The sequence below is a fragment of the Choloepus didactylus genome, chromosome 21 (genome assembly GCF_015220235.1).
Source record: "Choloepus didactylus isolate mChoDid1 chromosome 21, mChoDid1.pri, whole genome shotgun sequence".
In the NCBI taxonomy this organism is placed as follows: Eukaryota; Metazoa; Chordata; class Mammalia; order Pilosa; family Megalonychidae; genus Choloepus; species Choloepus didactylus.
In genome coordinates this window covers 40,842,508-40,856,976 of record NC_051327.1, presented here as the reverse complement: position 1 = coordinate 40,856,976, position 14,469 = coordinate 40,842,508, and the positions used below count along the sequence as shown (strand labels likewise).

Genomic DNA, 14,469 nt, shown 5'->3' with positions numbered 1-14,469 from the left:
AGACTACATCTCTTAGGAGGGGAAAAGAGAAGTAGTGCGACCCAGCTTCAAGGGGAGGTAGAGGAAAAGGGAGTGCTACGCAGCCCAGTTAGGAAACAGCTAAGTGATCTAACCGGGATTTGAACCCAGGGCTACCTGACCCAAAATCATGCCATCTCTTGACCCACTTCCAATCCCTACTTTTTTTTTTTCACTCTCAATTTGCCACTTCTTCATCTGCCACCTCTCCTTCTCTAGTACCCCACATCCTAACAACTTTTCTTATGCTTGTAGGATGGACTGTGTGCTCATATCTTTGTCTCCTTCCCTCTGAACAAATGCCCACCACCCCTCACCATGGGCAGCCCACCCGGAAGAAGGCAGCCCATTTCTGAGAAGGCCTGATTTGTTTCCTGACAACCTGGCCACTCTCATCTCCTCATGTCCTCTGCACTCAAGCCACTTCAGCCTCTGTCTGTGCTTGGAATATACCAAGATTTTCCCCTTCTTTCCCCTTCCAGGACTTACCACATGTGATTCCCACTGCCTGTCCACCACCATCACCTTTCCCTGGTCAAATCCCACTGATCCTCTAGCTCTCAGATTGGATGTTAGGCTCTCATACACCCTGTTCCCTCTGCCTGGAAATGTTCTACCTCCCTCTCCACTTCAGTTGGCTCTTCATCTTTCAGACTTCCAATAAATGTGTAAATGTTACTTTCCCAGGGAGCTTTGGAGTGAGACAGGATGAGTTCTACCTACTACCACTCTAGTATACTCTTAAAGTACTGTCCCCGTACTTGATATCATTTAATCACAATAGTAATTCTAATTCTTTCTTCTTTTCTCATATAAACATTTAAAGCTATAAATTTCCCTCTTGGAATGACTTTAGCTTTATCCCACAAATTTTGATACGTAGTTTTTTCATTATCATTCAACTTGCAATATTTTCTAATTCCCCTTGTGATTTCTTCTTTAACACGGGTTATTTAGAACTGTGTTAATTTTCAAATATTTTCATTTTTTCTAGATATCTTATTATTATTGATTTCTAATTTAATCCCATTGTGGTAAGAGAACATACTCTGTATTGTTTCAATTCTTTTAAATTTATTGAAACTTGATTTACGACCCAATATATAATCTACCTTGGTGAGCTGTCCATATATTATTGTACCTATGATGAATGATGGCGCCATTGATGAATTCTTATGGCTTGACCAAACAATGATGAAATCACACTGAGATCTTGTGATGTCCTGAACTCCAGAGCCAAAGAATCTTTTTTTCTCCCAGGGCTTATAAAGTTGACTAAGTGTTCCGGATTGCTAATGCTGCCATTATGCAACATACCAGAAATGGATTGGCTTTTATAAAGGGGGTTTATTTGGTTAAAAATTTACAGTCTGAAGGCCATGAAAATGTCCAAATTAAGTCATCTACACAAGTATACCTTCACCGAAGGAAGGCCAATGGCATCTGGAAAACCTCTGTTATCTGGGAAGGCACTTGGCTGGTATCTGCTGATCCCAGGTTGTTTTCCAGCTCTTCTCTCAGCTCCTGTGTGTTCTTCAAATGTTGCTCTTGGGGTGTTTTGTCCTCTCTTAGTTTCTCCGGAGCCAAGTGTCAGCAAAAGTCTGCTCTCAATGGCCGTCTCCAAAATGTCTCTTTTAGCTGCAGCAGTGAGCTCCTTCTGTCTGAGCTCTTATACAGGACTCCAGTGATTTAATCAAAGACCCACTCTGAATGGGTGGAGCCACATTTCCATGGAAACATTCAATCAAGAGGTCACACCCTAATCAAAGGTGTCACTCACTGTTGGATGGGTTACATCTTCATGGAAACTCTCAGTCAAAAGTTTCCAACCTAATCAACACTAATACGTCTGCCCCACAAGATTGCACCAAAGAACATGGCATTTTGGGGGACATAATACATCCAATCTGGAAAACTAGGGAATGTAAGACAGGGAGAGTTCCTTCCACCCACTACCCAGCTCCTCAATTCACCAACCCATGTTTAGTCTTTGGGTGGGAGAAGCCAGTTTCAGCAATGGATAAATGTGGTGGGTGGGGATGGGGCAGGATTTTGTTAGGAGATTTGAACGGGGAAAACTAGCTTTAAAAAAACTTGGATTCAAGTCCTGGATCAGCCTTCTATAGTTATGAGACCTTGGACATCTTACAGTCTCTTAAGCCTTGGTTTCTTTGTATTTAAAACATGACCGACCTCCTATCTGATTACAGAAACCAAAAGCCTGAGATTTATCTTTGGTTCCTTTCTTTCCTCATTCTATCAAACCATCAGCAAGTCTTACTAATGGTGTTTCAAAAATCCACCCTATGTCCATTCACTTCTCTTCATCTCCAGTGGCATCAGTCTTGTCCAAGCCACTGCCATTGTTTGCTTAGACTATTGCAATAGCCTCCCAAGTGGTAACCCCACATTCATTCTTTCTGCTTTAAGATCCCTTCTCAACAGAGCTGCCAGAGTGGGCTTTCTAAAATGCAAATATGACCACTTCTTTTCCAAAACTTTTAGTTTTAAATATTATTTTATTTCAAAATTAAGTATCAAGGAAATTAGTTCCTACTTGGATCATGTCTCTTCCCTGCTTAAAATCCTCCCAAGACTCCTCATTGTAGTTGGGACAGAATCTAAACTTCTTGTTATGACCCTCAAGGAACTTCATGATGTGAATATGTCTCAGCCCCCATCTTCCATCACTCTTCACCTCATTCGGTAATATTCTGCCATCTCTTCCTTGAAAATGTCAGCCTCAAGCCTTTGTACTTGCTACACTCTCTTTCTAGAATGCTTTTTCCATGATCTTCCCACAGTTGGCTCCTTTTCCTCCTTCAGATTTTAGCAGCTCAAATGTCACCTCTTCAGAAAGGACATCCTTATTAATCCCACTCTAGTCAAATGATAATATTACTCTGTTCTGTTTTCTTCTTGGCACACATCACTATTTGAAATCCTCTTGTTTATTTAATTCCTTCTTTTATTATTGTCTTTTGCCTGTCTTCTGTGGGAACACAAACTCCTTGAGGCATAACCTTGTCTGACAAGTTCAAAGGTGTATCCCAACCTAGAGGCTGCTCACTAAATACCAGGTGAATGAATGAATGTACCATAGATTTTGTTATAGGATTTAGGATGATGGTGGATGTAAAGGCTCAGGCTGACAGGAGACTCTGCTACACAAAGTCACTCAGGGAACTAGGCTGATTTAGTCTCTGCCATTTTATGATAACGACATCTCTACACTTGGTTTCCAGGGGCATTTAATCATGGGAGGAGAGCATAAAGAACTCATACCTGCTCTTAAATGCACTAGACCAGATGTGACTTTTATCACCTCCACTTGGAGTTCATTGGCCAGAACTGGAGTTCAATGGCTGCACCCTAACTACACAAGAGGCTGGGAAATGAAAGGGGTGGGGGTGCACGTGGAATATTCAGAGTTCTATTATCTCTACCATATACCCATTGTTAAAGATTAGAAAACTGAGGCACAGAGGGCTAAGGAACCTGCTCCATGTCACAGAGATAGTAACTGATGAAAGCTAGACTCAAACCCAGACTGCCTGGTCCCAGAGCCCATCGTCTTAGCCACACTCGGGTGTTACGATTCTGTATGGGAGCTCTACTGAGATCCAGATGGTGTTCTATGGGCTCTTCCTCCTATCTCCATTCTCTTCTCAAAAATGACTGCCCCTTCTGATTAAGTAACAGGGTTGGTTTGTACTTTGACATTTCGATGTTTAATCTTTAGCTGACTGTGGCCAGTCAACCAGCCCTGCTTCTTCACCCTCTCCTCTCCATAAAAACCTGTCCTGAGCAGAAAGTTCATCATGAATGAATCAGCCAGGAAGAGCAAGACCCACCTCTCACAGGCCAGGCTCGCCCCTCAGCTCTGGCAGGGATGTTCTATGTGTCTCTCTAGGAAGTCCCAAAAGCAAGAGTGGAGTCTGGTGAAGTGACCTCTAGAGGGTCTTTCATATGATCAGAATCAAGACCTATGGTGCTTGTAAGGCAGATATCAAAATTCACTTATTCCAAAAATATGTATTGAGGGACTGCTAGATGTCAGGCACCATGCAAATCACTGGAAGGGGGCACTGATGGTGTCCATTATAGATCATGATCAAGGCAATTGGAAAAGCTGAAACAGATTGATGAGAAGGGTGGTGAGAATGAATGATAATAGGATAGGGATGCGGGGGGTGGTATTTTTCTACTGGGTCCAGTGGAAGTTGAAAAGGAACAGGTGCTGGGAAAGTTGGGACAGGATACTATAGATCTCCCATCCCCCAACAACACCCCCAAAATGGCCACAGTAGAAAACTAACAGTGCAAGCCACTACCTGTCACAGTCTTGGCTTATCCCATGTAACATCAATATCACCTCAGCTTCTATGTGCCCGACACTGGGCTAGGTGCTTGACAGACTTTACACCATTTAATTCTTTCAATAATCCCATGTGGCAGACCTTATTAACAACTGCCCCACCCCCTTTTTATAGGTAATAAGACCGAGGTCCAGAGAGATAAGTGGCTTGCTCAAGTCTTGAGCTCAAGACTTTTGGATTCCAAGGATCCTGAATTTTGCCACTACACCAATTTTTTTCTCTTAAAATCCTAAACTAACAAAAATAGCTGACATCAATTATGCCCAGCACTGTGTTATATGCTTTTCATAGATTATTTCATCAATCATCACAAAAAATCTTGGGAAATAGGTGTCACTGGTATCATACCCATTTCACAAATAAGGCAACTGAGGTTTAGACAAAGAAGGTCACCAAAGGTCACAAAGATGGCAAGCGGCAGCCCTGAGACTCAAACCCAGATATTTCTGCCTCCAGATCACAGGCTCTGAACTACTAAGGTGCATTTTCTCTGGACCTCATGTAAACATAAATACTCGAGGTACAGAGCTGGTAAAGGGGAGCAGGCCACAGAGAACCAATGGAAGTGCTCATTTGGCTCTATTTATTTGTCCACAACCAGGATCATTCCACAAGAATTGGAGACAACGTCATAAAAATGGTTTGATCTTGTTTTTCTGTCTCTCCTGGCTTCCAGTCCTGTGACCTCTAGATATCTCCTCCCCCTTCTAAACCACCCAATCCCTGCCGAGTTCTCCACTCAGATTCTCCCCACCTGTGCCCAGAAGCAAAGTTTTGCTGTGTGCACACTCCTGGGGAGGATCTTATCAGAGAGAACCAAAGATATAAAGCTTCTTCTTTAACACCTATTCCAGATCCAACCCAACTGTCTCCTAAACAGCACCAGGTAAGATGGAGGTGAATGACAGAATCTTTGATGTGTGTGTGTGTGTGTGTGTGTGTGTGAGAGTGTGGGTATGTGTATGGGCATGAGTCTGAGTGATGCATGCCACAGGGCAGGAAAGTATATATGAAGCCCAGAACTTAGACTAGAAAGCCTGATTTCAAGTTCTGGAAATACCACTTACCAATTGGCTGACCTTGGGCAAGTTGCTTTATGTCTCTGACACTGCATTTCCTTAATGGCAACATGAGGATGGTGGCATTTGGTGAAAGGAATAAATGAGAATATACAGGTGATATGCCCTGCACAGTGGCTGGCCTATGGAAGGTGAGAATTTTAGTGTTGCGCAGCTCCGAATGTGGTAAGCCGTGGGAGGAGGGTACAGAGGGGACTAAAAGGAAACAAAAAGTGAATACTTGAAAGAAAATGTCACTATACAGAAGATGGCTCACAATTCTATAAAGAGTATGCTTTTCATAAAAAAATATTTCAAAATCTCACTGGCGGGGTGGTTGACTTCATTTGCTTAGAGTTAGAGGACACCTTGACATTTATTAAGCCCTTACTGTGTACCAAGGCAGAGATAGCAAAGTGGTTTGGGTGGCTTGCTTCCCTAGTCCTCAAGAGAAGTCAGAGGTAGGCCTTAGAATACCCTCAAGTTCAGAGAAGTGGACTTGTCCAAGGTTACCTGGCTGGTGTGTGGTGGAGTCAAAAGTCAATCTCTGTCTCTGTGACTCTGGGAGCCCTTCATAATGCACCAAGTACGTTGTTGCCATAAAATAAATAGCTTTTTCAGTCCAGAGGTTTGTGAAATCAAAGCTCTGCTGCAGGAACTTTTCGATATTTATTCCACAAATGTTTACCTGAGCATGGAGTGTTGTGCCAAGCCACCCTTCAAAGCCACAGCACCTAATGGCTTTCAAAACAGTCCTTTAGAGCATTTAAAAAGTTGTTCTTTAAAAATATTTCATTAGGTGCCATGGGACTATAATCTGTAATAGGTGACGACTCTTTCAGTCTAATTAATCTCTTCATTCTCAGCAACTAAAAACCACGCCTGGCACATAGCACACGCATAATAAATACTTGACAAATGAAAAAATATATTTTTCTATAATTCAGATATTTTGTGGAAAGCCTGGCTTTTCTCTTCTCAACTTCCTTCTCCCAGTCTCCTGAATGAGGACAGAGAAGGGAAGAAACCAACATTTTGCTGAGTACCTATTAAGTGTTAGGCAATGTAAGGAATAGATGTAGATAAAGATGCCATCGAGATAGTTATTGAGATAGATATAGAAAGATAATATAGATTTATCTCCATATATCTATATCTCTAAATATAGATGTAGATATAGTTAGATAAAGATATAGGTAAAGGTATAAGTATAGCTATAGATATAAGTATCATTATAGACACATAGATATAGTTATGTGCATAGATATAGAAAGATAGGTATAAATATAGATATAGATGTGGTTTAGATATAGATGTAGATATAGATAGATACAGAGACAGAGGTAGAGAGATATAGCTGTATATATAGATATGTAGATTTGGATATAGATATAGATACAGATTTGGATATAGCTATAGATATGGGTTTGGATATAGATAGATATATAGATATCTCTGTATTTATTCCTCTTTATTCACTGTGAGATCAGGTATTTATAAATCACAGAAGAAGCTGGAGCCTGCAGTATCCACATTCAAGAACATATCCCCATTTGTGCTTGTTCCTGTTTGCTAATGCTGCCATTATGCAAAACACCAGAAATGGATCGGTTTTTATAAAGGGGGATTATTTGGTTACAAAGTTACAGTCTCAAGGCCATAAAGTGTCCAAGGTGACGCATCAGCAATCGGGTACTTTCACTGGAGAAAGGCCATTGGCATCTGGAAAACCTCTGTTAGTTGGGAAGACACGAGGCGGGCATTCTCCAAAATGTCAGTGTCAGCTTTCAATGGCCATCTTCAGAATGTGTCCCTCAGCTGCAGCTCCTTTCTAGTCCTTCTGTTCCTGAGTTTCTGTAGGGCTCCAGTAATTAAATCAAGACCCAAGCTGAATGGGCAGGACCACACCTCCACGGAAACAGACCCATCAACAGGTTACACTTTAATCAAAGGTGTTACTAATCACATCTCCATGGAAACAATCAAAAGGTTCCAACCTAATCAACACTAATACATCTGCCCCCACAAGACTGCATTAAAGAACATGGTATTCTGTTCTTTATACATACAAACCAGCACAGTGCTCTTTAAACTCTAACCCCAAAAGTTTGGCTGCCATTTCTTTTTGGGAGGCTTAACTATTCCGTGAGAGTTTTTGCAGCAGTATTAACTAATGGTAGCTCATCTATCTTGATATTTCTTCATATTTCATTTTTCTGTGCTAGCTCTGTGCTAAATGCTTTATGCAGAATATCATTCATCACCACATACCCAGGAAGCAGGTGCTGCCAATGTTTGCACTTTCTGCAGTGAAATTAAGTAAATTGCCCAAAGTTACATGTATGTGGTGAGTGAAGGAGCTGGACTTAGAACTGGGCTGACTCCTCTGGCCATGTTCTCGATGCTCCGGGTCCTCATCAACTGGGCTCTGTGCTTGGCCCTCTCATGGGATGTCAATTAAATTAGAATTACAAACACCTTGATAAGATGATGCTAAAGTAATTGGCTCTTTATTTAATCAAGAAGGTTTAATGAATTTCCTCCATTATTTTTCTCTCTTTTCCTTTGGTCTTTAGCCAGTAATAAAGGGGTTGTTTACACTGCCTTTGGGGAAAATAGTGAGTTGGTATTTTAAGGAAGATCCTGAGGCCATTTATACATCTGTGTATAAAAACAGTAACTAAGTCTGGTATATGCTGTCTAAATCAGCCCCGGCCTGTGGAGGGAGATACGTTCTGGAAAAAGTAACAGCGAGGGCTGCTTCTGGAACTAGCTCTGCTAATAAACTTACCTGGCAAAAATCAAGGCCCAGCACTGCCAGGTCTTCCAAGTTTTCAAGAGAAACTTTCAATTCAGATGTTTAAAAAAAAAAAAAATGAAATCTCCCAAATTTTAAATGTTATCAATTCAAATTTTTTCTCCAAAACCTGAGGGCCAAATGAAACATGTCTGAGAGCCAGATCTGGGCCAGCTGATACAGTAGGGTTTTTTTAGCCCCAAAATGCCTCTGAATAAATGAAAGATGACCCTGTTGAATGGCAGGCACTAAAGAAGGGACATACTTTGTTTTGTGTGGCAAAAGATTGAGGCTGGCTAAAAGCTCTAAGGGCTGAACATTTCATATATCCCTCCTTTCTACAGACAGTAACACCAAAGGTATACTGAGCAGTGATTCACTTACGAAGAATGTGCAGCAGAGTTCTGGGGTTAGCATCCAAAATTTAATTATAGTAAGGTTTGCATGAGTCTACACTGCCAGAAAGTAGACTAAGTCAACTTTTATAAGTCTATTCTATGGATCTGTTGTCAAACGGTATCCTCTTATTGCTGATACTGAACTTTGAGAAGGACCTTAATATATGACAGTTCTGCTCCTATGTTTTGGGCATTTGCCAGTATTTGGGGTGGCAAAGAGGTTTCATTTCATTTGTCAACACTGATGGATTGGTGTTTGCTGTGGGAACACTATCCTGGGAAGATCCTGAGGCCATAGAACAGTCCATCAGGGAAGGTGCTGTGTTCTTAGCAGCATCTGCCCTGAGCATGGGGATGTACTTTGCTCAATATCCTTAGAGCACCAGGTGACAGACACCCAATCTCAGGCAAAGGAGAGATTGCTGGCTCACAGAATCCAAGATACTAAGAGAAGGGCAGGGATGGAGCTGGGCCTCCCAAGCAGGGACTGATTGCTGCTGGGATTCTCTCTAGCCCTCATCTCCTCCTCTCCCTGCCTAACAGCTTGATTCCCTCCTGCCCAGGTACTGTCTCTACTCAGCAGGAATCTCAAAACATGCATTTGAACGGCTTCCAGCACAGAGACACTCTGTGGCACCAAACACAATCATTTGTTTGCTTGTTTTGTTTTGTTTTGTTTTCTTCAAGCAGTTTCATTGAGATATACATATCATACAATTCATCCGAAGTGTACAATCCACGGTTCACAGTATCAACACATGGTTGTGCATTCATCACATTTAATTTTAGAACATTTTCATTGCTCAAAAAACAAAAACAATATGTCCTGTACCCCTGTGCCAGTTTGAATGTATTACATCCCCCAAACAACATTATCTTTGATGTAATCTTGTGTGGAAGACCTGTCAGTGTTAATTAGATTGTAATTCTTTGAGTGTTTCCATGGAGATGTGCCCCACCCAACTATGGGTGATGACTCTGATTGGATAATTTCCAAGGAGGTGTTGGCCAGCCCATTGGGTGGGTCTCAGTTAAATTACTGGAGCACTATATAAGATCAGACAGAAGGAGCAAGCTGCTACAGCCAAGAGGGACACGTTGAAGAAAGCACAGGAGCTGCAGATGAGAGATAGTTTGAAGACGGCTGTTGAAAGCAGACTCTTGCTCCAGAGAAGCTAACAGATGACAAATACCCCAAGTGCAACTAAGAGTGACATTTTTGAGGAACTGCAGCCTAGAGAGGAATGTCCTTGGAGAAAGCCATTTTGAAACCAGAACTTTGGAGCAGACACCAGCCACGTGCCTTCCCAGCTAACAGAGGTTTCCTGGACACCATTGGCCATCCTCCAGTGAAGGTACCCGATCGCAGATGTGTTACCTTGGACACTTTATGGCCTTAAGACTGTAACTGTGGAACCAAATAAACCCCTTTTATAAAAGCCAATCCATCTCTAGTGTTTTGCATTCTGGCAGCATTAGCAAACTAGAACAACCCCTTGTCCCTTAGCATTATTGATATTATTGGTATTATTATTATTGACCTTTAGCATTTGTTACTGTTGATGAAAGAGTGTTAAAATAATGTTAACTATAGTCCAGAGTTTGCAGTAGGTGCATTTTTCCCCAAATACCACTCTATTATTAACTCCTTGGAATAGTGATGTACATTTGTTCTAGCTCATGAAAGAACATTTTATTTGCATAGTTAATCAAAGTCATTGTCCACCAGAGGGTTCACTGGGTTATACAGTCCCCTGTTTTATCCTCTAGCTTTCTTTCTACTGGCACACTCAACTCTAAACATCCCCTTTCAACCATAGTCACACACATAAATCAGTGCTGTTAATTACACTCACTATATTGTGCTACCATCACTTCTATATGTTTTCAAACATTTAAATTCAACCTAATTAAAAATTCTGCACACATTAAGTACCTGCTTCCCATTCTCCTCATTCTATTTCCTGGTAATCTATACTCTAGATTTTAAGTCTGTGAGTTTATTTATGAAAATTAGCTCATATTACTGAGAGCACACAATATTTGTCCTTCTGTGGCTGGCTTATTTCACCCAACATAATGTCCTTAAGGTTTATCCTTGTTGTCACTTGCATTAGGACTTCATTCCTTCTTACGGCTAAATAACATTCCATGGTATGCATGTACTATCTTTTGTTAATCCATTCATCAGTTGATGAACACTTGGATGGTTTCCATCTTTTGGCAATTGTAAATAATGCCGGTGTGAACATCACTGTGCAAAAGTCTGTTCACATCCCTGCTTTCAGTTCTTCTGAGAATATACCTAGTAGCAGGATTGCCAGATCATATGGCAGTTCTATACTTAGCTTCTAGAGGAACCACCAAACGTTCTTCCACAGTGGCTGCACCATTCTACATTCCCACCACCAGTGAGTAAGGGTTCCTATTTCTCCACATCCTCTCCAACACATGCAGTTTTCTGTTATTTTTGTTAATGGCCATTCTAGTAGGTGTGAAATCATATCTCATTGTGGTTTTTATTTGCATTTCCCTGATAGCTAGCGATGTTGAACATCTTTGCATGTGTTTTTCAGCCATTTGTATTTCCTCTTTGGAAAAATGTCTGTTCGAGTCTTTTGCCCATTTTTAAATTGGGTTCAAACTGAAGAATTTTGGAGATGGATTATGATTGGCCCAGGTTAGGTTCAAAGTGCTGGAGAGTGGCTGCTCAACTCTAGACCAGCTGACTTCGTCCAGGGGGTGGATCATCTAAAAATGTGCCAGTTTCCATGGAAACATGATTGGATTCAGGGGAAGAGAAGTCTCCAGAGTTAAGGAGAAGAAGGGGTAAAGGGCTTTCGGAATGGTGAATTTCTACCACAAGAGGGATGGTCACATGGATTCCACCTGGACTTAAATCCTAGGGGGTCTGGGAGAAACAGAAGACCCCAGGAAGGCGTATCTAGTAACTGCAGCCCCATCCCCAGCATTTTATGCCTTGTGGTTCCTCAGCCACAGAGATAAGAGTAAGGTTCCACTTCAGCAGGGATGCTCTGGGCTACACATTCCCACCTAAATCCATAAATTGTTCCCTCCAGATTCTGGTGAGGTGAAACAAAGCTAAAACTCTGGAAATTAACCAGGAAGATGAGAGCATTTGGGGGAGAAAATACCTGGTGTGCCAATCACCTGTCGGCCATCTCTTCCCAAGGCAAGTGGTGACCGAGGATTCTGTTCCTGCTTCCTTAGGACTGCCCCACCATGCAGTGGCTGATGAGGTTCCGGGCCCTCTGGGGCATCCACAGACCCTGCCACCGCTTCCGCCCTGCCCCTCGGCAACTGCTCTGCCGGTGTTTATCAGATGCCCCGAGGTGGAATGACAATGATCAACCTGAAGAATTTAACTTTGCGAGGGATGTGCTGGACTTCTGGACTCAAATGGAGAAGGTGAGGGGGCGTCCCTGGTGGGTGGTGGGGAACACGAGCGGCCTCGCTGACCTTATCTTGCTCCTAGGAGGCTGAGATGCACAGAACCAAGGGCAGCTTCTGCGTTCGTTGACCATGTCGTGGAAGAAGCTTATACTTCAGGGTTCAATTCCCAGTCTGGCCACTTCCTCACCTTTCTGAGCCTCAGTGGTTTTGACTGTGAAATGGGAATAATATAGCATGTTTGAGTAATCTCATTTAATAAAAAAGATAGGTGAAAGTATCTGATACACAGCAGGTACTCTATAATTATGACCAAGTGCAAAATTCTCTTCCCAAGTTCGGCAAGTCCGTATTGGGCTGATTTCTCACCTTCAACTAATGGCACTGTGAGCTGAGCTGGAATTCATCTCATCAGACCTGGGCTTGACTTCTCAGGGTAAACCCAGAGAGAGGGTACAGATCACCTGGATGTGTACATGAGCATCTAACTCGTTTGCCCAAGTCATGGTATCTTCCTCCTTACGAGGATGGCAAGTCCTTCTTATCAGTTCTTCCTTTCAACTCCCTCCTTAACTGAGGTTTTAGGGTATGTCCAGAGAAACTGATCCTTGTGGTCTTTAGAGGTTTTACATGTCTCTGCACAAAACCCAAGTGTTTGGTTTATCTTTTTCCAAAAGACAGACTAAGAGAGAAGCAGTGGTGACACAAGAAGTTGGGGTAGATTATGGGGATGTTTCTAGCTACTAAGATGGCATTGTCTGCAATATGAAAACTGGCCCAGCATGATCTTTGGACAGAAGGTTGCATACACCTGAGATGGAGTCACAGGGTGGTATAATTTTTAAGTTTCACATGAACATGCATTCATATTGCTATTCAAAGCTTATATGCATTTCATGGGGGGTTTCTCCTCTTTCTCCTTCCTCTGAATTTGCAAAATAACCTCCAGCATAAGACAGCTTTCAGTCATAGAGACTATTTTTTATGGGCCATGTCAAGCACTTTGATTTTAATCTTCTGATATGATGAGTGAGGAATCTGGGGTTCCAAGGGTTTAGGTAGCTCACTGGAAATCAAATATCTAGTAAGTAGATGAGCAGGATTTGGACCCAGCCTGATTTCATAATCCATGTTATTAACCACCGTGGTTAGTATTTAATCTGGTCTCATTCTATGATGATGCCAAGACCTCTCTGCCTTTAGAGTATAAACCAGCATTGCTCATTGCTCAGACTAGAAATCCAGTTAAGAACTTTTGATTCCATGAGATGGGTTGGAGAGGGAGGAGGAAAAGAGGAAGTGGTGATGCTATCATCCTCGTAGGTGTTATCTTCATGAAGTCCTTATTAGTTAGTCATGCACCGACCCACAGATTTAACAACCAAGTAAATATTCCCCTGGGGATGCCAGTTTTTTGGGGTTTTCTACCACTGTAGGCTGATTGTCTAGCACCACTGACAATCAGTCATCGCCAATTTCTCCAAATCTCCAAATCTGCCCCCCAGAATCCCTATCCCATTAGTGCTCATTCTCCCAACACTTCTGACCTATGTTTCCACCTTTTCATTTGCCTTGATTATGATCAATAACTGACACCCATTAGTGTCCCTCAATAAACATTTGTGGAATAAGTGAATTTTGAGACCTATCTTTATCATAGGTCTTGATTCCAATCACGTGAAAGACCCTCCAGGGGTCACATCACTGCCTTCCATTCTTGATTTCTGGACCTCTCCTTTTAAGTGAACAAACATCAGAGAAACTGGTCCGTGGCCTAATCAACAACACAACTCAAGCTACAACAGAGTGACAGAATCTATTTTCACTCACCTTTCAACATATTTTACTTGTATAATGTAAACAATAAATACAACATTTTTACATGAGATATGATTCTTTTTGCTGTCGGCAAAAAATTTACTATCAAACAAAACAAAGTACCTGGTGGAGAAGATAAGATCAATCCTTGACTGGTATATGATCACTCATTCAGGCCACCAGTTTATAACCCGTGATTCTTCTTGGAAATTAAATCCTAGTTAGCCTCCCAGCACTATACTTCCATAGGCTTCTGGAGCAGCCTCCCAAATCTATTTGTGAAAGCTCACAGTCATGCCAACATTCGTCCATTCCATCTCTTAGAGGATACATTCATTCATTCAAATCATACTTGGTGAGCATCTAATATGAGCCAAGCTCTAGTCTAGATGCTGAAGAAAGAAAAGTGAACAAAACCAATAACTTCATTTTCCCCTGCAGATAGTGTGCTTTTCCCCATCTTAAGAGCGATGAATACAACATCTGGGATATTATGTTCTGTTTGTTTTGGTAAAACCCATGCAGGAATAAATTCCCCCTGCCAATCCCTGGTGCAATTTAACATTAAACATTGTTCAGTCAATCTAGCC

General features: G+C 41.8%; 1 protein-coding gene across 3 annotated transcripts in view; it reads left to right on the top strand.

The window, feature by feature from the left end:
* The first annotated feature begins 5,151 nt into the window (after positions 1–5,151).
* Positions 5,152–14,469, top strand: part of LOC119517870 (acyl-coenzyme A synthetase ACSM1, mitochondrial-like) — a 37,990-nt gene continuing 28,672 nt past the window's right edge. The window contains exons 1-2 of one of the 3 annotated variants that reach the window (XM_037814936.1): positions 5,152–5,283; positions 11,882–12,079. In XM_037814936.1, the coding sequence (XP_037670864.1) occupies positions 11,894–12,079 (186 nt within the window). In that variant the 5' untranslated portion in view covers positions 5,152–5,283; positions 11,882–11,893. Of the gene's footprint in view, positions 5,284–11,843; positions 12,080–14,469 lie in introns of all 3 variants that reach the window. The other 2 variants (XM_037814937.1, XM_037814938.1) reach the window with 2 other exon arrangements.